Here is a 26,202-nt window from a genome sequence, read left to right as displayed (position 1 = left end):
AATATTTTTGGGAAGGTCAAACCCGTCAGCACACAGATTTTAGAACTGTGGTCGTGGAGAAATGGGAAACAGCAATCGCTTTATATGCGTTTGATTGTAACGCGCGAGACGAGATTGCCACGTGTCTGTTTAGGGGGAAGCACTGGTTTGCACTCGCGAGGAGGCGAGTAGGAGTTGTTGGAAGGTATTAAATTGGAACCATTTACATGTAAGTGACGTTTTTTAACCAATAGTTTCGCTTTGGGATTTGCTTACGTGGCATATTAAATTGGAAATTAAATTAATTTTTTAACTTAATAATACCATTTGAATTGATTCACCCACGAAGTTAAATGGAGGAACAAATTTGGAAAAGGAAAAAGAAATGGGGATTTGACCTTTTATGTTTTTTCGTTTTCATTCGGTGTTAATTATTTTTGATGCTCCCCAACAGCTCGATTCTGAAACCTCTATTTAAAATAGGAGAAACATGCTTCACTACATCACATTCTTTGGTTGACTTTTTTATGCTAATTTATGTCTTAAAATATATTTTATCTTATTGAGGTACCTTTAGTCTTCACATATAATTACTACTTGAGATAAAATTAAAATAATAATTTATTTTTATAGAATAATAAATTATTTGAGATAATTAATTTTAAAAATAACGACAGATCATTTGAAATAGAAGAATATGTAATTTGATCACAGTTTGAATCAACCCGTTGTTTTGAGAACTACGTAGGAACGTGTAATACATTCTTTTGAATTTCTAGAATGTTGATTCTTATTATATAGTTTGAAGAAAAAAGGAAGATACTTTGATAGGGTGTGTTTGGGGGAGGGAAACTGATCTCTAGGAAAATGCTTTTTAGGAGTAAATTATTTTTTGGTGTTTGATACATACGATAAATATCATTATAATGAAAAATATATTTTATCAAAATTAGAAAAGGGGAAAAAGTGTCCTCTTTGCCCTTTTATTATTAAAGAAAAAATATACTCTCAACATGAGTATGTAGAATTAAGTTATGTCGTTGTACTTTTATCTCAGTTTATATAAATTGTGTAGGATTGAAGTTATGTATTTTGATGTAGTAATGTCTTTTATCACATAACTTGCAATACTTTTTATGACATAATTTGTGTATGTTTTTATGACATAAAAGTCAATCCGAGACCAAACTAACCGACATTATATATATAATTTTAAAATTTATTTTATACATAAAAGTATTTACTTTGACATAATTTCTAAATATTACTTATACATTTTCATAATTTTTATCTTTTAACATATTTTTCAAGTGTTTTAAACTTATAATTTTGAATGGTCCAATAAATGTTATAGTCCATATATATTATTAACTCCAATAAAACTCAATTCAAAGTCAAATCAATACTAATCCTAACAAAATAAATTAATTCAACACTAAGAATGACAATAATGTTGAATATTTGTTCTTTAGTTTTACATTGATTTAGACATTTAAAATATATAACCTAATTTTAATTTTACTTTAATGTTTTATCATGTAATTAATACTTATTAGACTTATTTTAGAATGATTTAGTACTTTTAAATTATGATATTTTTCATTATGACTTATCAATTTGCAATATTTATTTTACACAATTTCATTATTATATTTTATTGAATATTTTAGTGTCACCACTCATCATATTTTGTGTTGATTTCTTATGAAACACCTTAGATAGTTATATTTTGGTTGGACTAAATAAATTTTTGAAACACAAGTTAATTATATGTTTGTATGAATATTTTACCGGAAAAATCCAAAAACCCAAAAAAATCTGAGATTTATTAGTTTGGTTTGATTTAAAAATTTAAATATGTGACACAAATGGTTTGGTTTGGTATTTGAAAAACCCGAACCAACCCGAGGTTGAAAAACCCCAAAAAACCGAGTTTTATTAGATTGATTTAGTTTATAAATTTTAAATTTTGACCCAATTGGTTTGATTTGATATTTGAAAAATCCGAACCAACCCGGTCATGTACACCCCTACGTACAAATATATTTGGTCTTTGGTGGATCAAAGCCTACTAATTCTTAAATATACTTTTTTGGGACAAGCTAGGCTCAACCTGGGCTTTCGTTGCTGAGCTTTTGATTGAACTTACCCAAATATACATTGGGCTTTATGCAATTGCAATATATATGGATTAATTTCTCTAACTATTCATATAAGGGAAAAAATGTATATTATAGCAAACTATTAATTTAAAATAAATGTTATAGCTATAGTTTCATTTAATTCCAATTCGCAACAAACTTCTTTCCATTCGCCTCTCTCCCTCTTTCTGCAATCTCCCTCGCCACTCTCCTCTTTTTCAGTCATCTCTCCCTCGCCTCTCTCACTTTATACAAACACAAATGTATTATTTGTATAAAGCGAGAGAGATTGTATATACAAATACATATCTCTCCGTCCAATACACTTATAATTACACAAATATAAATCTTCCTCTGCTCAGTTCTCTTTTGTCTTTCTCTCTCTCGCTTTATACAAACACAAATTATACAAAATACGATGTATAATTTGTGTTTATATAAAGCAAGAGAGAGATTTGATATACAAATACAAATGTTTTAACTCTATTCAATTGTATACAAATTCAAATTTCAAGCAGATATACAAACACAATCATTGATACATATACATAGTAATTACATATATATAATTATTTAACCGATATACATATACAATTCACCTCTCTCCACTCTCTACCCTCTCTCGCTCGCTTCTATCCTCTCTCTCTCCCAATTAATATCGCTCGCCACCATAGCCTAACACAGAGAATATATACATATACAAATGTAATTTCCATAGAAGCAGACGAACTAGCGCCCGATTTATACAAATCACTGCGATTTATACAAATCAGATGCTTCATAGCAAACATAATTTGGCTATGGAGCACAAATAGCAAAATTGTAACTATAGAACGCTAATATGATTTCTTTCTTTGCTATTCCTAAAATTTACTCTTCATGTAATACCAATTTTGGTTGGGATCAAAATAGTCTAGGATCATGCCGAAGCTAATAAAAGTAAAGCTTGAACGTTGTTAAATTATACGACAAAGAAGGTATACTAAAAGAGATGTAGGGGTCGTTTGGGAGAGTGTATAAGAACAATGTAAAATAGGGTGCATTAGTAATGCTTGCATTAGTAGTGCTTGCATTAGTACATGCGTGCATTAATTATGCAAGTATTATTTCTTATACATTGTTTGATTTGATGTATTAGAAATAACAAATCTTGCATAATTACTATTAAAGAATATATGTTTACAAAAATACCCTTCATACTTTATTTATTTGTACACTTCCTTTGCAACAAAGTTCTTTGCTAAAACATCAAAAAAGATTTATTTGCTAAAACATCATTAACTCTTCATCTTTTTAAAAATATATATATATAATAGTATTAATTAGTTGTATTATTGAGTCAAAATATTTTTGTGAAAGTTGGCAAATCATTTTTTTTTATCAAATTTATTGTCACAATAGTAGAATTTTTTATTAAATTATATTGAAATTAGATTATTTTTTTAAAAAAAAGATACTTAAAAGGCCATAAAATCTATTAAGACACCAACAAATTAAAAGACACCGAAAAGCAAATAAAAATAAAAATAAAAACTTATGACAACAAAGAATTTCTATGTATTACTAATACCTAGAATTTCTTGATATTAGTAATACACAATTTAATACACAATAGAGTGCATTAGTTATACATGGCATGAAAAAGTGTACCAAATAAGGTACTACTAATACACACACCTATACACTCTATAATCAATTGCCTTATATATGAGAAATTAGTAATATCCCTAAGAGAAAGTATGAGAAATAACCTACTGGATGTTATGTTAGAACAAAAAGATGTTCAATTTTTAGAAATACAAAAGATTTCCTCCAAGAAAAAATTAGTGAAATGTGGAAAAGACTTTTTCCACCAAAAATGATTCTAGCTAATTATAAGAGAAGATCAGGGAAAATCATAACAATTTTAAATTGAGATTACAGAATAAAAAAGGACAATTAAATTAAATTGATGTTTTTTTTTGTTAAAGGTGTGCAAAAATGACAAGTGAAAGAGAGTATGATCTCTTCCAATTGACTTAGTCTTGAAAAGAGATATGAGAATTGATTTGGATTTTCTTTTCAGAGTATGTAGGTAAAATCAAATATTTTTTCCCCAAAAATTCAGGCCCCGCGTCATTATTTCGCCATCTTCATACTTATATCACTGATTAATCGGTTTTAATACCAGTTATTGTATTCAAAGAAATAAAAAATACGCTTAATATGATGTGATATTGTCTGTTTTGAATCAAGTCCTCGATATTTGGTCATGTGGCAGTATGAGAACAAAAATGTTGATATTCCAGCCCATCTTCTATGTATAAAAATAGAGTTTGATCAATGATTGGATTTTATGACATGTTGTGCCTAAGTTTACCTGAGACAAGATCAATGCTACTTCAGCTTTGTCTGTAAATAGCTAACACATCATTTACATTAATTCACACAGCTCATGCAATCTTCATTACAAAATCATGTCTGTACTTATATAAATAAAAATCTTGCTATTGATGAAATATTAAATTTTAAAATACCTGCAAAAACCATTAGCTGCTTAAGGGTAAAATTTGTCCATGAAAACATTATTTGTGTAAGTTTTGACGGTTTAATGATCCGTTTATTTATNGAAAATGCTTTTTAGGAGTAAATTATTTTTTGGTGTTTGATACATACGATAAATATTATTATAATGAAAAATATATTTTATCAAAATTAGAAAAGGGGAAAAAGTGTCCTCTTTGCCCTTTTATTATTAAAGAAAAAATATACTCTCAACATGAGTTATGTAGAATTAAGTTATGTCGTTGTACTTTTATCTCAGTTTATATAAATTGTGTAGGATTGAAGTTATGTATTTTGATGTAGTAATGTCTTTTATCACATAACTTGCAATACTTTTTATGACATAATTTGTGTATGTTATTATGATGTGGAAATATAAACTTGTGATGTATGAAGAATTATTTATTATTTTGATGTTAAAAATACATTTGGACACTTTTTTTAATACTTAAAATGATGAAAAACAAAGATTAACAAACATAAATTTGAGAGGCAAAAATTAAGCACCACCCAAAATAGGAGCATTTGTGTGAATGCCCATAATATTCAACTAGTAGAGTATGATATTTCATTTTGATTGTATTCGTACAAATAGGGGTGTACAAAATCGAACCGAAAATCAAACCAAATTATAAATTGAATCAAATCGGAAAAAAACCCGACTAATGGTTTGGACTTGGTTTGGTATTGGGAAAAAAAACCTGACCATACTTGGGTTGGTTTGGTTTTAACTAAAAAAAGTCAACCCGAGACCAAACCAACCCGACATTATATATATAATTTTATATTTTATACATAAAGGTATTTACTTCGACATAATTTCTAAATATTACTTATATGTTTTCATAATTTTTATCTTTTAACATATTTTTCAAGTTTTTTAAACTTATAATTTTGAATGGTCCAATAAATGTTATAGTCCATATATATTATTAACTCTAATAAAACTCAATTCAAAATCAAATCAATACTAATCCTAACAAAATAAATTAATTCAACACTAAGAATGACAATAATGTTGAATATTTGTTCTTTAGTTTTACATTGATTTAGACATTTAAAATACATAACCTAATTTTAATTTTTCTTTAATGTTTTATCATGTAACTAATACTTATTAGACTTATTTTAGAATGATTTAGTACTTTTAAATTATGATATTTTTCATTATGACTTATCAATTTGCAATATTTATTCTACACAATTTCATTATTATATTTTATTGAATATTTTAGTGTCACCACTTATCATATTTTGTGTTGATTTCTTATGAAACACCTTAGATAGTTATATTTTGGTTGGACTAAATAAATTTTTGAAACACAAGTTAATTCTATGTTTGTATGAATATTTTACCGGAAAAATCCAAAAACCCGAAAAAATCTGAGGTTTATTAGTTTGGTTTGATTTAAAAATTTAAATATGTGACATAAATGGTTTGGTTTGGTATTTGAAAAATCCCAACCAACCCGAGGTTGAAAAACCCCAAAAAACCGAGTTTTATAAGATTGATTTGGTTTATAAATTTTAATTTTGACACAAATAGTTTGATTTGATATTTGAAAAATCCGAATCAACCCGGTCATGGGTACAAATATATTTGGTCTTTGGTGGATCAAAGCCTACTAAGTCTTAAATATACCTTTTTTGGACGAGCTAGGCTCAACCTGGGCTTTCGTTGCTGAGCTTTTGATTGAACTTACCCAAATATACATTGGGCTTTATGCAATTGCAATATATATGGATTAATTTCTCTAACTATTCATATAAGGGAAAAAATGTATATTATAGCAAACTATTAATTTAAAATAAATGTTATAGCTACAGTTTCATTTAATTCCAATTTGCAACAAACTTTTTTCCATTCGCCTCTCTCCCTCTTTCTGCAAACTCACTCGCCACTCTCCTCTTTTTCAATCATCTCTCCCTCGCCTCTCTCACTTTATACAAACACAAATGTATGTATTTGTATAAAGCGAGAGAGATTGTATATACAAATACATATCTCTCCGTCCAACACACTTATAATTACACAAATATAAATCTTCCTCTGCTCAGTTCTCTTTTGCCTTTCTCTCTCTCGCTTTATACAAACACAAATTATACAAAACACGATGTATAATTTGTGTTTATATAAAGCAAGAGAGAGATTTGATATACAAATACAAATGTTTTAACTCTATTCAATTGTATACGAATTCAAATTTCAAGCAGATATACAAACACAATCATTGATACATATACATAGTAGTTACATATATATAATTATTTAACCGATATACATATACAATTCACCTCTCTCCACTCTCTACCCTCTCTCGCTCGCTTTTATCCTCTCTCTCCCAATTAATATTGCTCGCCACCATAGCCCAACACAGAGAATATATACATATACAAATGTAATTTCCATAGAAGTAGACGAACTAGCGCCCGATTTATACAAATCGCTGCGATTTATACAAATCAGATGCTTCATAGCAAACATAATTTGGCTATGGAGCACAAATAGCAAAATTGTAACTATAGAACGCTAATATGATTTCTTTCTTTGCTATTCCTAAAATTTACTCTTCATGTAATACCAATTTTGGTTGGGATCAAAATAGTCTGGGATCATGCCGAAGCTAATAAAAGTAAAGCTTGAATGCTGTTAAATTATACGACAAAGAAGGTATACTAAAAGAGATGTAGGGGTCGTTTGGTAGAGTGTATAAGAACAATGCAAAATAGGGTGCATTAGTAATGCTTGCATTGGTAGTGCTTGCATTAGTACATGCGTGCATTAATTATGCAAGTATTATTTCTTATACATTGTTTGATTTAATGTATTAGAAATAACAAATTTTGCATAATTACTATTAAAGAATATATGTTTACAAAAATACCCTTCATACTTTATTTATTTGTACACTTGCTTTGCAACAAAGTTCTTTGCTAAAACATCAAAAAAGATTTATTTGCTAAAACATCATTAACTCTTCATCTTTTAAAAAAAAAATATATAATAGTATTAATTAGTTGTACTATTGCGTCAAAATATTTTTGTGAAAGTTGGCAAATCATTTTTTTTATCAAATTTATTGTCACAATAGTAAAAATTTTTATTAAATTATATTGAAATTAGATTATTTTTTAAAAAAAAAGATACTTAAAAGGCCATAAAGTCTATTAAGACACCAACAAATTAAAAGACACCGAAAAGCAATTAAAAATAAAAACAAAAACTTATGACAACAAAGAAAATGAAAAGGTTTTAAGGATAGTTTTGTAATTATTTGATCTAACGCAAGTGTTAAAATGCTATGTATTACTAATACCTAGAATTTCTTGATATTAGTAATACACAATTTAATACACAATAGAGTGCATTAGTTATACATGGCATGAAAAAGTGTACCAAATAAGGTACTACTAATACACACACCTATACACTCTACCAAACGACCCGTAGTGTTTTAATCAATTGCCTTATATATGAGAAATTAATAATATCCCTAAGAGAAAGTATGAGAAATAACCTACTGGATGTTATGTTAGAACAAAAAGATGTTCAATTTTTAGAAATACAAAAGATTTCCTCCAAGAAAAAATTAGTGAAATGTGGAAAAGAATTTTTCCACCAAAAATGATTCTAGCTAATTATAAGAGAAGATCAGGGAAAATCATAACAATTTTAAATTGAGATTACAGAATAAAAAAGGACAATTAAATTAAATTAATGTTTTTTTTGTTAAAGGTGTGCAACAATGACAAGTGAAAGAGAGTATGATCTCTTCCAATTGACTTATGATCTCTTCCAATTGACTTAGTCTTGAAAAGAGATATGAGAATTGATTTGGGTTTTCTTTTCAGAGTATCTAGGTAAAATCAAATATTTTTTCCCAAAAATTTGGGTCCCGCATCATCATTTCGCCATCTTCATACTCATTTCATTGATTAATCGGTTTTAATACCAGTTATTGTACTCAAAGAAATCAAAAATATGCTTAATATGATGTGATATTGTCTGTTTTGAATCAACCCCTTGATATTTGGTCATGTGGCAGTATGAGAACAAAAATGTTGATATTCCAGCCCATCTTCTATGTATAAAAATAGAGTTTGATCAATGATTGGATTTTATGACATGTTGTGCCTAAGTTTACCTGAGACAAGATCAATGCTACTTCAGCTTTGTCTGTAAATAGCTAACACATCATTCACATTAATTCACACAGCTCATGCAATCTTCATTACAAAATCATGTCTGTACTTATATAAATAAAAATCTTGCTATTGATGAAATATTAAATTTTAAAATACCTGCAAAAACCATTAGCTGCTTAAGGGTAAAATTTGTCCATGAAAACATTATTTGTGTAAGTTTTGACGGTTTAATGATCCGTTTATTTATCAGCTCAATCTGTTTAGATTCGTTTGACTCAATTCATTTAAAAGTAATGCTAATATATCTTTTTTTTTTTTGGTAAAAATGTGGCAATAGAGATTCGAACTCGGATGCTTATATATCTATGTAACCTAAATTGATCAATAAATTTTTTTGTCAACAATAATTTTTAAAAAATATGCTCCCCTAACCGGTGAAAAATTGAGTGTACGTGTTAATGTTGGTTATGATCCATTACATATCCCATTTTAACTCAATTCATTTCAACGCAGTAATCATTGAGCGTCTAAATGATCAATTCATTTACTAACTTAGCTTATTTTCACATGTCCAAATTAACCTACTTGACCATTTAATACCCCTAGTTGCTTCTGATGACAACTACTAATAATTTCACATTTGATTACCAGTCTCATATATGACAATTAAATCAAAATATTTCATTTAGTATTTATTATTTCAAAAAATTACTGTTTTTGTTGAAATAATTGAAATCAAGAAGAAGATCAGTAACTATTTGAAATAATGATTATTAATTGAGTGACATATGAGAAATCAATCGGACACTAACACATAGTCTAAAACAATTCAGTACCTTAAATGTACTTATTGAAACAACAACAATCTTTCATTTGAGAAATTTAATTTGCACCATGTGAATGTCATTTTCACTTCAAAATTATTGCATCTACAACTTGTAAGTTGTAACAATTATGCTTTATTTCTACCCCATAGACAACACATAACACAAAAGAGACTAGTCCTTTTCTTCTTCAATAAATTGAACATCATAGATAAGAGGCTCTTCTTATATAACTATAACAACTACTACATAAACTTTATTCACTTGGAATTTGATGATTTTGTTCTAATTAATTGTAACCTTTTAAAAACTTTAGGGACATTTTTCAAAATTAATTAATCTATTGCCAATCATGGGTTGTCTGTTAGTTGACAATTCAATGAATCTATAATTTGGTGGGGCAACAGACAAACAGAAGCTCAAAGCCAGCTGTATTTGATAGAACAAAATTAATTTGACACAATCTCTATAGTCTCTTTTAAGCCATTTCTCTTTTTTTAAAGAGTCCAAATATACCACCAATTAGGTTTGTGGTTGTATGAATACATAGAATCCAGTTGCGAAGTCAGAATTTGAAGTTTATACATATTAAACGATTTTCAAAAGATAAATATAGTGTTTGGACCAATGTTAGTTGGTTTGGCCAAACGTGTACCGTGGTCTCTAGCTTCGCCCCTAATAGGATGCCTCCACCATTATGATGTTTCAGGTTCGAGTTTTAGATATGAAAAAAAATCTTGTTAGAAAATGTTTTTTACTCAAATAGACTTTACGCAACACAAATTTAAATTAATCGAAGCTCCAATATAAATATCTGACACTGGACGACGAAAAATAACAAAAGAGTCTAAATATGAGCATCTTTTGTAGTTGTGGTTGTTATTATGGTCGTTGGTTCTTTGTATTCTCCCTTTTCCCTTCTACTCATTGTCTGCGCAATAATAATATAATTAAATTAGTGAGGGAACTAACCAATCATTAGGAGTTTATAAGGGATGATTAAATAAATACAAAGTTGAAAATTTTAAGTTCTTGCATGTGGCAATGTGGGGGAAGCATAAAGGGATCAGAAGAAAACTATCTGATTTTTTTAGAAATATATTAATAGAGTTTGACAGTAATGATATTGTTTAGTATTTGGTGTTTAGTAATATGAGTATTCTACATGTGATTAGTCTTCTCATAATTGTAAATTGATACATTGCATCAGTACAAAAGAGAGACCAAAACTTTTTTCTCCTAACATATTTTTTTAAAACTCTTGAAGTCATGGTAAAATTATTTTTCTGTGATCTATAAGTCACGTGTTTGAGTTGTGAAAGCAGTCACTAATGTCTATATATATTAGAGTAAACTGTCTATATCACATCTGTTAAAATGTGACCCTTCCCTGAATTTTGTTAATGCAAAATGTTTTGTATATCAGAGCTAATTTTCCCCTTTATTACTCTTGTTCACAATTCTAAGGTTTCAAAATAAAAGTTGAGCCATGCACAAATATATTCCATCAAGTATTAAAATTAACACTAGCAAATCAGAGAGTATTTTGATTTTTTTAAAAAAAAAATAGTGCAAAAGATTATTGATAATGTTTAATAACAAATAAGAAATATAAAGCTAACGAAAATAATTGTAAGTAAACTGACTTTCTTAAAAATGAATTTCTTTTTAATCACATCTAACAAACTGCAAGAAAATAGGTTGATTTATGCAAAGTCGTCATTTATAATTTTTTCATGTTTTAAAAGTTGTACAACTATAGCTCCTTGGGACCAACAAAGTACAAAATGTGGTCTTACGTTTACAAAATTTTAGATCACGATCTAAATTATCGTCATAATTTTTTCAATTTACTCAAAAAAGATTGAGAGACGATATCTAAAATATTCATAAATTACAAAAAAAAAAACCAATAAAATAATAATTTACTAAACAGTTGTCCCTATAGGCCCATTTACGAATCGCAAGGGCCCAATGATTAAATCTTGATATTTAGTGGCTGGCCCAATGATCTGGAGCCCATAGGGAGGGACATACAACGTCACATGCCTTTCATCTATATTCCTATAGCCAACATTGTGTCATGTTGAGGTTATAATGCAAGGGCATACAAGTAGGCACATGTATTTGCAACAAATAAAATGTTATTTTGGGTGGGGGTGGGGGTGGGGTTGTAAGGGGTAGGGGTGGGGTGGGGTGGGGTGGGGAAGATGGAGATATATTCAAACTTGGGAGTGATTATATACACACATACATAGATATTTTAAAATAGTGACGAAGACAGAAATTTCATTATGATGTAATGTTTTTATGAAAGAAGATTCACACTTAATGTGGCTCTATCAGTGATCTTTAAGGGTTCGTTTCGTACGAGGGATAAGAGATAACTAATCTCTAGATTGATTCTAGGATGAGTTTATTCCATATTTGGTTGAGACGAAATCGCAAAATAAATTATCCCGAGATTTAGTATTATTTTTATGAATCCCATATTGAAAATGAAATGACAATTTTGAGATTACGATTTCCGAAATAACTTATTCCCTAGTCAAATGAATCGTAATAGTTTGGATACATATTTGGAACCTATTATATACCCTAAGATTTAACCTTTGATAAGTTCCTTTCTTATCTTATTCACGTGTAAACTCTCGAATTGACATCACACCTAAATGTAGCAAATATGAGAAACTATTGAATATTGAGTTATTTAATAGCTCACATTGAGAATATTGGGGATTTGGCTGAACTCAATAACTTTGATTTAGATTATATATTCTTTTTGTTTCATATTATTTAGGACATATTGACTTGACACGTTCCTTAAAAATACTTTTATTAGGGGTGTATTACTAAATTTAGCTCATATTAACTTGAAATTCTAAATTTAACCATTAATTTCTTTATATAGTTATTTAATACTAAAAATAGAACGAAAAAAAATATATATATATATTATAATAATAATAATAAAACTCTCTTGATTTTCTAAATTGGACAAGTAAAATAGAAACATCTATTTTTGATCTAAGAGTCAAATAATATGAAACAAAAAGAGTATATTAATTAACCTACTAAATTACTTTACTTTACTCTTATTTAGAAATGAGACTTGGGTTGGAGGAACACGGCAGCAGATAGTAGTACCAAATATTACATGAGATGTACTATCTACAATTTAATTTTTTTAATCTTTTGCCTTCTCATACAGACACGTATATTGCACTTAAATTACAATGTTTTGTTTCTTTTTGGACATTTGCTTACCTTTTCAATTTTTGTTTCTAAGTCTCTTTCTTCAGTCTCTTTCCTACTCTCACTTACATCTTCTCCCTTCTTTGTTTATTAATTCTCTCAGCAAATTACAAACTAATAATAATTGTAGGATGAGAAATAAGGGGCCACAGTTTGGACACTTTTGACTCAAATCACATTCTAATACAGTAATTTAGACTTTAGAGGGAAACATACTGGGAATAAAAAGAGAGGGAAACGTCAATTTTTTTATTTTTTTGCCAATTTTTNCAGACACGTGTATTGCACTTAAATTACAATGTTTTGTTTGTTTTTGGACATTTGCCTACCTTTTCAATTTTTGTTTCCAAGTCTCTTTCTTCCGTCTCTTTCCTGCTCTCACTTACATCTTCTCTCTTCTTTGTTTATTAATTCTCTCTGCAAATTACAAACTAATAATAATTGTAGGATGAGAAATAAGGGGCCACAGTTTGGACACTTTTGACTCAAATCACATTCTAATACAGTAATTTAGACTTCAGAGGGAAACATACTGGGAATAAAAAGAGAGGGAAACGTCAATTTTTTTATTTTTTTGCCAATTTTTTTTTAAAAAATACTAGAACTGGCAAATTCAGGTCTCTATCACGTGCCAATGGCAGGTTGGTACATTACTCTACTTATTTAAAAATAGTTTAATAATTTTGATGAATTATTAAGCATTAACTCGATAGGTAAGGGGCCATTATTATTGATGAATTATGAGTGAAAGCCTATTTTATTTAGTTTATTTTGTACTATTTATATTATTATTATTATTATTATTCTATTGATTTTTATTACAGAGATTGAAGCTGATAGTAGTATAGTGTAGGCCCCAGTGTTCACCACGTGGCAGACAGCATCGTATTAACTTTCCAACTGGGTCCCATTATATTGGGGCCCATCACGTGGGTCCATTAACCTGGCCACTTTCTATATCTGAGTCTCTTCTCTAATTAAAAATAATTTAAGTTTAAGTAGTGATTTTTTTTTGTTAATTTATTTAATTAAGGGGTTCTTAATTATATTCTGAATGGGTTAGTGGCACAAAGTCGGCTGCGTAATGACACTGGCGTTGGGTCCGGTAACTTTCGGCAATAATTTCTTAATCATACGAGGCTTATTAGTAGAATAAATTATTTCAAGATCAGTTATTTTTTATTTTAAATACTGATTTCGAATTCAATTTACTTTCTGAGCCGTCCATTTTTACTTGTTCAACTATTTTAAAAATATACAGTCAATTTTTACTTGTTTAGTTCAAAAAATCAGGCGATTATTTACCACTTTATAAAACCTATTATTAAGTACTACTAGTTAGTTAAGTGAGTGAAATGGTCTATAATAATTAAAGTGATATAGTAAAATTACTATTCTATTTATTACTTATTGATAGAATGTATCAAGTTAAACATGATAAAGTAAAAGTGAATAGGGAATAGTATATTTCTGTTTTCATTTGGCTCAATAAAACTCGTAGGAACCTTTACATTGAAAACAAAATTATTGGTATAATTAATTGTCAATTATAGAAACTTTAATTAAATTTTTATCAACTGTTCACTGAATGATGGGAAACAGGAATAGCTCCAAATTATGGCACCGTTTTATAAGGGATATTGTTTAGAGTCTATGATATAAGAAAAAGATTTCCAAGATTTATTTGGGGAAAATATGAAAATAATTAAGTAATAAGTACTACTTACTTTTTGGATTATGAAAAGACGTCCTACAATTTTTATTTTTATTTTTGATTTTTCTACCATGCAAATCTAGTCTAAGATAGTGTAACAACATACATATTTCACGTGTGATTAAGATAACCATATGCTTTTGGCCACTTGATTTAATTTGCACCAATAATTATTTTTTTTACACTATTTCAAAAGTACTCCATAATTGGAAAAGATGGATCAATAATTTCATTTTTATTGTACTGGTTTGTGATTAATGCTGAAAAATCAACTCTATTTTTTAGGCGTGATTATATATGTCTGCATGACTTAGAAGAGTTTCAAAATATTTGGAACTAAATCTTGTCCAAAAATGACTGATAGTTGATAGTAACTGCAACTAGCAACGCGAGTTGTTGTGAGATGATTGAATCCTCTTTTATTTTTAATTAAAAATCTTATGTTTGAGTTCTTAGAAATAGAAAAAAAATTAGAAATTCGCTACCCCTAGAATGATGGTAATGCACGAATTCAAATTTAATCACTTACATCTAATGTGGAGTCCGGAGAACATAATTGCTTTGTTTTCAATAGTTCATGAAACCATATATAGGTATTATATCTATTCTACTTAGCTAACGATAAGAATATTACAACAACAATAATAGAATATTCAGTGAAATCTCACTAAGTTGGATTTGGAGAAAGTAGAGTGTACGCATATTTTATTACTATCTTATGGAGGTGAGTCTATCAGAGAGAAACAATAACAACAACAAAATACATGGAGTGATACTCAAAACACAATAAACAACAGATGAGAAAAACTACGATGACAAGAATATTATTGTACCAAAATAAATATTTTTAATAATTAATAATATTTTATGAAAACTATTATTAATTAATAATAAAGGTCAAAAATCGATTAATATAATTATAATTTCTAGCAATCTAGGAAAATTCTGAAAGTTATCTAGAATGGTAGACATAGAACTAGAAAAAAATAATTTATTGGACAATACAAATCCCAAGATCATCTGCTTTCAACTGCATCTAATTTAATATAGTCTGAATTCAGAGAACTCATTTACTGCTATTCTTACATATGAACAAAGTATTATTCATTTATTATAAGTTGTGGGAAGGTAGTCTTCAAAATTTATTATATATTGTTAAAAAAAGAAGAAAAAGTACAATTATTAGATCAGTGAGAAACGTAGACTATCGACTCACACACCATGCAAAAGCCAAAAAAAAAAATCTTTATTTTTCTTGCCCACTCTATACGCTAAACGCCGTTGCCGCACGGTAGTTTCATAAATGTATATTTTTCTTAAAAAAGAAGTTATTTGATTGTGAAACAAATGAGGGTTTCTACGTTTTCTACTATATGTAGCTCGATTCATTGTTTTTACTTAACTTAAGAGTTAAGAGACGATTTTCAAACAAGTTAATCGGATGTCATCAAATAATGCTAGTACTCAATACCCCTACACATATCCGAACTTACCAACTAGAGCGTGAACATGAATGATCAATATCGAGTAAATTAAAAATTAAAACGATTTTAATTCATATATTATGATGAAGCGATTTATGTTGCATTTAATTAATTCATATACTAGCTCATAAGGTAAAAGTTGTTCGAATCCATATAAAAAATCATCACATCCTTAAATAGCCAATGTGGTAACTCAACATATATGGCCTTTCTTTTGCTTTATGTAGACAATACTCATGTTAAGTAAATTTAAGTTATTTTTTTGTCGTGAAACTCTTAATTGAAACAATAGCGAGATTTATTTTTTATAACAAGATGTATATTCATACATTTTTTCAATCTCCTCGTTTAGTAATCTCAAATAAGGATAATGTTGAACTTAGTTGATCTAAAGATGCTTTAAAAATATAATCTGTACGATTTTCTTCAAACATTTTATATTCTTAAAGAGTTTTTACTGTGTACAGTCTCAATAACGACTAGTAAAACTTCAACCTTATAATAGTGTTAATGCAGAGATCCCAATGTCAATTAGGCGGCTTCCATTACCTTTCTAAACTCCTTATCACTAACATGGTAAGAAGCATCCTTCCAATTTATTCTCTCTTAATTAAATTATCTCCTTAGTACCTTATAAGTCAACTTTTCTAGAAAACCTAACTTTGTTACCACTTTCTTCCTTTCCTTTGTCTCTATCTCTCTTAGCTTCTTGTTGGGTCAACCAACCACGTTATTAACATTAATTATATGTCCCCCTAACTCTCCCTCTCTCTTCATTTGATTCTCCTTTTTTCTTTTGTTTTTGTGTACCGTGTTTAATATTTATATTAAAGCTCAATTAAAAAAATACTTATCAATACTCCACTTCAAGTCATTTGATTCTCCTTTATAAAATGTAGTGGCATTCCCCCTCATAAACTCACCAACATTTTTCCAAAAGCTAAACAAACAAAAAGCACAAGTTTTCTCTCTGAACACAAAAATGGAAGAATTAGATGCCCTTTATCCACCAGATTCTGATCTTGATCTCAGCTTTACGAGCTGTGCTTCCATTACCACTACAACAACTGATCGTACACTCAGTGCGAGAAGCAGTTTGGCTCGTAGTAGTCTTACACTGAGCTTCAACGATCGTCTTTCATGTACGTCATCTACAAACAATCCATCTGCAGAAATCCCCAACTTTCACCGCCGTGCACACCGCCAGCATGACCCGAATTGGTCCGCTATTAAGGCGGTGACCACCCTTTCCTCCGACGGTGCTCTTCATCTCCGCCACCTTAAACTCCACCGCCTTGTTGGGTCTGGAAATCTCGGTCGAGTTTTCCTCTGCCGTCTCAGGGATTATGACCATGCTAATTTTGCCCTTAAAGTTATCGATCGGGATTCGCTTACGGCGAAGAAGCTTTCTCATGTTCAAACAGAAGCGGAGATTCTCTCCTCTTTAGATCACCCTTTTCTACCTACGCTTTACGCACATTTAGAAGTTTCACATTATACTTGCTTGTTAATCGATTTCTGCCCTAATGGTGATCTCCATTCCTTGCTCCGAAAGCAACCTGGTAATCGGCTACCGGTTGAATCTGTCAGATTCTACGCAGCTGAGGTACTCATAGCACTAGAGTATTTACATTCTCTCGGAATAGTTTACCGTGATTTGAAACCTGAAAACATACTTATTCGTGAAGATGGTCACATTATGCTTTCCGATTTCGATTTATGTTTCAAATCCGAAGTTACCCCAAAATTAGATTTCACTACCCGTATTCGAGAAGGATCTAGAAGAAGAAACAGTTGTTACGGTGACCGGCAACGGGAAGAAACAGTGACCGAGTTCGTCTCAGAGCCAACATCTGCATTTTCCAGATCATGCGTTGGGACTCATGAATACTTAGCGCCGGAGCTCATCAGCGGTGCCGGCCACGGCAATGGTGTAGACTGGTGGGCGTTTGGGGTGTTACTATACGAGTTGTTGTACGGTACGACGCCGTTTAAAGGAAACAGTAAAGAGTCCACCCTGCGCAATATAGCATCAAGCAAAGGAGTGAAGTTTTACGTAGATGAAACTCAAGGACATGAGGCTGAATTGAGAGATTTAATAGAGAAATTGTTAGTTAAGGATCCAAGGAGGAGGCTAGGATGCACTAGGGGTGCAACAGATATTAAACGTCACCCATTCTTCGCCGGAATAAAATGGCCGTTGATCAGAACTTACCGGCCACCGGAAGTTCGGGGATTAACGATAAAAAGGACGAAGAGTAAGGCGCACGTGAGTCACGTGACTGGATTATCATCACCAAGAATAAGAAGGCGTTGTTTATGGAAAAAATTGGGTTATCTAATGAGGATTAAGGGATCTAAGTACAATTTAAACTCTAATCATAATTATTATTGTCATACTAATCACAAGGTTAGAAAATGTGCTTAAATCCATTTCAACCTTTTGTAAAACCATTTATATTGTCTTTTTTCCCCTTAATTTTTTTTTTTTTTGGTATAAGTTTGTAAAGGAGGTAGAGAACATCAATTTTGGGGGGGAGATGTTCAAATTTTTTCCTTCTTTGGTTTGTTTCCTTTTTTAAGGAAATTTCATACATATTTGTAAATGAAAAAGAAAGTTATGGAAGAAAAAATATTTCATTAATTATGTATCAATTTTTTTTTACATGCTTTCTCATTCAATCCAACCCTATAATCTCTCTATAAGCATCTTTCCCAAAATAAGGATAAAAATTTATTTGTATTGGGCACTAACATCAAGCTAATAGATGCATGATGCATAGAATAGCATTTCATTATAGTTCGAAAGTAAAATTTAGAGAAGGTAAAGTGTATGCAAATCTAATTACTATCGTGAGAAAATATAGAAGTTATTTCTGAAAAGCTATCTGCTGTAAAACACATCTTTTCACTTCATTAAACACATTTTATATATATATATATATATAATAATAATAAATTTACATGATTTTGACAAAAATATCTTTGATTAAATATGATTGTCTCCTTTCCTTTTATTCCCCTTAACCACAATACAGTAATAGTTCTTTTTCTTTTTTCTTTTTTTTTTTTAAAAAAAACTCCTAATTGCTTTCCATGTTGTCATTTGTTGTTGCTGGACCAAAAATGTTCTTGTTTGGCATTGAAAAGAAAAAAAGGTTACTTTATATGATGTTCCTCGCATATGCTAATGATGAGTTTGTAATATGATATTTTAATAATTAAATGAATGATATTGTCCCATTTCTTAAAATTGTAAACTCCTGTTAGAAGTGAATATGCTCATCATAATAATGTCTTGATATTATTGATCAATCTTTATGTTGTTGGAACTTTACTTTTGCTGGAAAACATTATTATGACACATTGACATTAAACAGATTCTTAGTCTATATTTATATCATGTATAAAAAAATGTACAATTTACCTAATATTAAATGACAAAAGAAAGATCGAGACATTATATCGATTATTTTTTTCTTTATACTTTATTTGAATGTGTTTTTTGTTATGCTATTAGCTATTCTATTGATTCTTCTCCAAACAGAAATAGCCAGACATTCATTCATATTTTATTTTGTAGTCTTTTAGTTATCATGAAGTTTTTATGATAAAAGGCTATAGATCATCGATAGTGACATTAACGAGTAACAAAAAGAAAATGAGTGATAATTCACTGTTAAACGTGGGACATCAAACTAAACATGAACATATGATGGCATGTGGGAGCAATATGGTATGGTACCACAATTCATGCAAATTGCATATGGGTTTCCAAGGTTTTGACTTATAATTAGTCAGCAATATTTATTATTGTTGTTAATTATTCGTATTAATTAATATAATAAGAAACCTAACTTGGGTGGATGGTAACTGGGAGAAGGGACCAAATTAATACTAGTACAATAATATAGTATTTAGTTGTAAAATAATTTAAGAATGGATAGACACCTAATTATTCCAGAAGGTTTCAAATAAATTATAAAGCCTACTTGCATATTAAATAAAAGTTGCCAGTACAGCTCAACATCGACCGACCACAAGAATTTTTGCAAAATATTAAGTTACAAGCTGCAAGACTAATAACAATGGTCCCTTTACTAGAAAGTAACATTTATCATTAATGTTACTTAACTATATAGTCAAAATTGCACCTAAGTTTTGAATTTTAGTTACGATCAGACCTCATTATAATAATAATTATTTTTTTATTAAAAGATAGACGAAAGTTAGGTATGTATTCTTTCTTTACCAGTAAAAATACCTTGTTATCATCTATATTGATGAAAAATAAAGCGTGTAGAGTCCAACTAACAAGTTAAGGATTGAATTCTTTTAAGTATAGCCTTAAGCAATAAATGGATTCAAGTAATTTCTTATACCATTGTATCAATAATACATTCTTTATAAAATTACCTTTTTAAAATAGTATTACACAAATATTAATTTATTTTGCCTTTTGTATTGAATGATGTTAATTTTGATACGAAATTTCTCACTTCCGTATGAGATATAAAATTAGAAATTTTATTTTCACATAAAAGATATTTTTTTCTTATAACAATTAGCTGATAAGATCATCTAAATGTCAAATGTTATTATAGATATAACAACCATTTACTATAATAGCTAACAATAGTCCAGACAAACACTCAATTATAAAGAGGTCTGACCGGATATACGAATCCAAGCACAAAATATGTTCTTTATGGAAACCAAGAATGCCAACTATGACTATATATTATAAGATTATTTCAGAAATAACCAAATGATTAGTAACTGAATACCAATTAGGCAGTTAATGTGGAGACAGATCATAGAAGTAGATATAATGTAGAAGATAAATACATAAGAAATGCCAACTAATAATTATTAGAGGGGAAGTATGGTATCAAAGGTAGTTGTGTGTACATGAATAATAAGATGCTTCTAACTCTATTAGAAATTTGTCAGAGCTTGAGATGAGCCACTACTTCAATTTTCTGTTTTTTGGTCTATGGTTGCTTAATTAGAACCTGCAAGAAACATAAAGTGGATGCATTTTAGTTTTTTATGGATGATAATCTAAATATATGTTGCTCGGACTCTCCAAAAAAATATTGCTGGATGAATGTAGGATCCTCCAAAAGTAGTGTCTGATGATATTTTTGGAGAGTCCGTGCAATATTCTGAATCGAAATTATCAGACATGTATAGCATGAATACACAAATGCTACTAAAAAAATGTAGAAACTGGTTGCTGTTAGTAAACAGACATGTATGTGATTTAGCTTATTTTTCTTTGTGAACATCCATTCAGTATTGAATAATTCCTTTTATTATTAATTAAACTTAGAATTATGGACATGAAAAATGAGAATTCCTTTCTTTTGGGGCTGCTATAAACACAGGTATTGTTTCGATATGTGTTTAAATGATATACAATCAAACATCTTTATAACAGTTTTACTTGTTCCAATATTTGGCTCCTATAGCGAAATGTTGTTATAGAGAACATGTAATGTAACATAACATGAAAATTGGTTCCATAGAAAACCCGTTTGTTATAGTGAAATGTTGTTATAGAGGATGACTGTTATAGAGAAGTTTGATTGTAGTGAAAAGATTGAAAGATAAGGAGGAAGTTGTTTTTATGCACCTTTATTAACATCAGCTTCACTCAGAGGAGTTTCGGAGGATGGTGATGGTGGTGAAGGGCACACAAATTCCCGGGCTTCAATCAGCATGGCGATGACTTCTCGCATTGTAGGCCTATTGGCAGGGGATGTATTGGTGCAGAACATAGCAATCTTGAGAACTAGAGACATCTCCTCTCTTGTTCTTGCAACACTAACATCCAGTCTTTTGTCAAAAAGCTCAGTTAGTGCCACTCCTTCATGAATTGATCTCCTTACCCAAGTCACCAAATCGCCTCCCTGATCAAGGGGTTGAACTGGAGACCTACCAGTAATCAATTCCAACAAAACAACGCCATAACTATAGATGTCGCATTTCTCTGTCACTTTCATTGTGTATGCATATTCTGAAAAAAAGAAAAAACTAGAACTTAGTTAGCTTCTGTATGTAAATAATGCTAATAAAGAGTATCGTTTTAAGTGCCTAAACACCGGTCTTACCAGGGGCAATGTAGCCGTATGAACCAGCAACCGCGGACATGGATTTTGAGAAAGGGAAGTCAATTAGCTTTGCCAAGCCAAAGTCTCCTACATGTGCCTCAAGCATTTCGTCCAACAAAATGTTGTTTGATTTTATATCCCTGTGAATGATATGTGGCTTACAGTCATGGTGCAAATAGCATAATCCCTCAGCAGCTCCTAAGGCAATTTTGTACCTGCTATTCCAATTTAGTAAACTAGTTGTCTTATTCCCATGAAGTACTTCCCCGAGGCTTCCGTTTCCCATGTACTCATACAAGAGAAGATTGCAATCTTGATGGTAGCAGAAACCATATAGCTTGACAATATTTCTGTGATTTATCTTACCAAGTGTAGATAATTCAGCTTGGAAGCTGCTGTCAACACTCGCGGTTTCTCCTTGTGGCTTCAGCTTTTTAACTGCAACAAACTCACCATCAGCCATATGAGCTCTGTAGACAGTGCCACAAGCTCCCCTTCCTATGATCGCGCTGTCTGAGAAATTTCCAGTAGCATCGACAAGGTCCTGATACGTGAACCCTTTTCGTGGAAAGTAATGATCATTCAAGTCATCCGGCTTTACTTGATTTTCCACGGACACAAGAGCTGCTTTGTGGCCTCTAATGATCCTACATATAACTAAAATCAATACCAAAGAGATCATCCCAACAGTCGCAGAAACAGCAGTAATTATTTTTTGCCTAGAAGAACCGTGTTTCAACCAGTTTGACTTTGGAGCAATCCAAGGGGCCGGAGGAGGATCACAGTGGATGGAATCGGACGTGCATAACCCAACATTTCCAGCAAAGTTGCTCGAGTCCATCCTCTTAAAGGCAGGCGTGTTTGGTACTGATCCCACAAAGTTATTGTTAGAAAGATTGCATACTATCAGACTCATCAACTGCCCTATTGAAGTTGGAATCTCACCAATAAGCTGGTTGTCATTTAAGTACAATGTTTCAAGCATCTGCAAGTTCCCGAGGGCGCTAGGAATCGATCCATTGAGAGCATTGTGACTCAGATTCAGAGAAATCTGAAGAGTTCCAAGGTAGCCAAGCTCAATAGGAATACTACCAGAGAAGAAATTGCCTCCCATTTCCAAATCCGTTAGTCTTGCTAGTCCACCTAAGCCACCAGGTATCTGTCCATTAAACTTATTATCAGATAGCTTAAGCAGTTCCAAGTTGACTAGCCTGCCAAGTTCATCCGGGAGATTTCCAGCGAACGAGTTCTTGCTAAGATCAAGCCTTTGGAGACTTAAACAATTCCCTAATTCATGAGGAATATCACCTGAGAGCCGGTTGGAGGAAACATTAAAAGCAACAAGCTTCACAAGTTTTCCAATATCAGGAGGAATTTGCCCAAAAAAGTTGTTATTTGACAAGAGCAACCTCTCTAATCTTCTAAGGTTGCCCACCTCTGGTGGTAGCAATCCAGAAAATCTATTGTGAAAAAGCTCAAGAGCTGAAAGGTTCTCCAGCTTGCTAAGATCAAAAGAAAAACTCCCAGTGAGCAGGTTATCTCCTAGCATTAACTGCTCAAGGGACTTGCAAGTCTTTAGGCCATAAGGGATATTGCCAGACAACTTGTTAGACCCGAGGCTCAGGAATGTTAACTTCTGAAACTGACAAAGATTTGAAGGTATTCTTCCTTCAAGATTATTCTTGGACAGGTCCACTACAGTGAGGTTGCTTTTGAGGCCAATAAATCGTGGAATAGGACCTTCAAGGTGATTGTCAAAAAGTTGTAAATTCTCCAAGAATGCAAGATGCTGAAACACTGCTGGAATTCTACCTGTCAAATTGTTTATAGACAAGTCAAAATTCTTAAGCAGCTTCAACTCTCCAAGCTCCTTTGGAATCTTCCCATGTAATCTGTTCTCGAAAAGGTGAAGCAACCGCAGATTAGAAAGTTGCCCCAAACTTTTCGGAATGCTTCCTCTCAACTGATTTTCGGATAAATCAATCTCAACTGCACTCAAACAATTCCCCATTTGCCATGGAATTGTTCCATTCAACTGATTAGTGTAAATGTACAACCTTCTCAAATTAGTTAACTTTCCAATCTCTTTAGGAATTTGTCCACTGAATGAATTCTCATGCAACGCGAGTAATTCCAACTTACTGAAGTTCCCAACCTCTGGAGGAATTGCACCAGAGAATGAGTTAGCCCAAAGAATTAAGTTGATGAGGTTCTTAAGCCTTTGTAGCTCTACTGGAAAAGACCCTTCTAGCCTATTTTCCGCTACACCAAGCACTTGTAAACTATCACATTCACTAACTTCAGCAGGAATAGGGCCAGACAGATAGTTTCGCCCGGCCCTGATGATCCTAAGTTTTTTCAATTTACCTATTGAAACAGGTATTCTTCCAGTAAGATTGTTACTATAAACAACAAGCTCCTCAAGAAGTGACAAGTTTCCGATATCCTGAGGGATTTCACCAGAAATGTAATTCTCACATAAGTAAAGCTGTCTAAGTGAGGTAATATTGCATAATTGGACAGGAAACTCTCCATGGAACCTATTGGTACAAAGGTTCAATTTCTCCAAACTATGACACGACGAGAAATCATCAGGAATTTGACCAGAAATGAAATTTGATGACACATTCAATACTGTCAAGTAAGGAAGTTCACAAATTCTTGAAGAAAAACTACCAGACAAGTTACGATTATCGATATTGAGAGAAATCACCTGATCATTTTTGCTACACTTAACACCATCCCATTTGCAAGGATTCAAGTTTGAAGAATTCCAACTTTCAAGATTGTTATCAGGATCATTAAGGGATTTTTTGAACTCCAAAAGAATAAGTCCTTCTTCATTTAAAGATTCAGCAAAACCAGTGAAGAAAAGAAGAATCAACAGCACAAAAAGCAAATGCTGTTGGATTGCAGAGTTACTATAACTTGCCATTTCCAAGGATAAAAGAGCATGAATGACATGCTGTTTAGTTTACACTAAAGTCATGTCAATATTTTTTTTATGGATGAAAATTAGGAAACTTATGAGTATGGCAATGCCCAAAAGTTGTAACAGAGCTAATGGCAGACCAAGAAACAGATACCATTAAGCAAGTTTTGAGATTCCAGGGCCCATAACTCTCAGTATACAACTCAACCCAATTTCAAGAAGCAAAGGAAAAAATGAAATCTTGAATTGTTTTAACCTTAATGACCACAAAAACATGCCACTCAAGACATGCAAATCACCAAAGGTTTTATAAAATCAAGAAATGGGGTTTAGCTATAATATGAAATCTTGGATAGTATGCTACTCAAGACATGCAAAAGACAAGATACTACAAATCAAGAAATGGGGTTTAGCTATAATATGAAATCTTGAAAAATAATGCCACTCAGGACATGCAAAAGACTAAAATCAAGAAATGGTGTTTAGCTAAAAATTAAATAAGAGGATAAAAAAGGGATGTGAAAACAGAGAAAAAAATTGGCTAAAAAAGTTGATTGATTGATAAGGCAAGAAAATGGAAAAGGACCACAAAGGGAGAGAGTCAACTAGAACTTTACAGAATGGAAGGAGTACTAGAACATGTGAGTGTGATATGTGAATGAATACAACTATATGGTGATGATAAAATTGTTAACCACTTGTTGTTTTTTGCTTCTTCTTCCTCTTAATTTCCCATCTTTTTCTTGTTGTAATTCTAAAAATCATGATTTTATTCTCTTAGTTGGTCACAAATAGTATTATTCTGTTGCTTTTTACACTATGTATGTTTAAGTGTTGTTGAGATAAAGAGAGATAGAGATTGGTCATATGAAGTATTTTTTCTTTGAAGTTATCTTTTAGCCAACTATTTTTAAGCCTAACAATATGGGATTGTTTGATATGGAATTCTTTCCCACTAGGACTCCTGGAATATCCAACTTCTCTAATTACCTCTTTTTACTTTTTTCCAACTTTTTGGTATTTAGCATCCACATTTTATGGTAAAAACTTTCTCTATCAAAGACGAC

The 26,202-nt window shown here is 31.0% G+C and overlaps 2 protein-coding genes across 2 annotated transcripts; one reads left to right on the top strand and one right to left on the bottom strand.

Annotated features, from left to right (window-relative positions):
* The first annotated feature begins 16,956 nt into the window (after positions 1-16,956).
* On the top strand, positions 16,957-18,554 carry LOC125877748 (serine/threonine-protein kinase WAG2). Its single transcript, XM_049558981.1, has one exon. The coding sequence runs from the start codon at positions 17,070-17,072 to the stop codon at positions 18,513-18,515; it is 1,446 nt and encodes a 481-aa protein (XP_049414938.1). The 5' UTR covers positions 16,957-17,069; the 3' UTR covers positions 18,516-18,554.
* Positions 18,555-20,901: 2,347 nt separating this feature from the next.
* Positions 20,902-25,990, bottom strand: LOC125877741 (leucine-rich repeat receptor-like serine/threonine-protein kinase At1g17230). Its single transcript, XM_049558973.1, has 3 exons — positions 22,204-25,990; positions 21,726-22,109; positions 20,902-21,102 (listed from the first exon to the last, which is right to left on the bottom strand). Exons 1-3 carry the CDS (start codon positions 25,136-25,138, stop codon positions 21,092-21,094), a joined length of 3,330 nt encoding a protein of 1,109 aa, XP_049414930.1. The 5' UTR covers positions 25,139-25,990; the 3' UTR covers positions 20,902-21,091.
* Positions 25,991-26,202: the final 212 nt, after the last annotated feature.

The sequence above is a fragment of the Solanum stenotomum genome, chromosome 9 (genome assembly GCF_019186545.1).
Source record: "Solanum stenotomum isolate F172 chromosome 9, ASM1918654v1, whole genome shotgun sequence".
In the NCBI taxonomy this organism is placed as follows: Eukaryota; Viridiplantae; Streptophyta; class Magnoliopsida; order Solanales; family Solanaceae; genus Solanum; species Solanum stenotomum.
Note: the sequence above shows the minus strand (reverse complement) of the source record. Positions and strands in the feature narration are given on the sequence as shown.

Excerpts from the sequence above, each read along its gene's own strand:
- LOC125877741 (XM_049558973.1), bottom strand. The coding sequence starts at position 25,138 with ATGGCAAGTTATAGTAACTCTGCAATCCAACAGCATTTGCTTTTTGTG. Across the intron at positions 22,110-22,203 it reads ATACGGCTACATTGCCCCTG|AATATGCATACACAATGAAA; the intron begins GTAAGACCGGTG and ends TCTTTTTTTCAG.
- LOC125877748 (XM_049558981.1), top strand. The coding sequence starts at position 17,070 with ATGGAAGAATTAGATGCCCTTTATCCACCAGATTCTGATCTTGATCTC.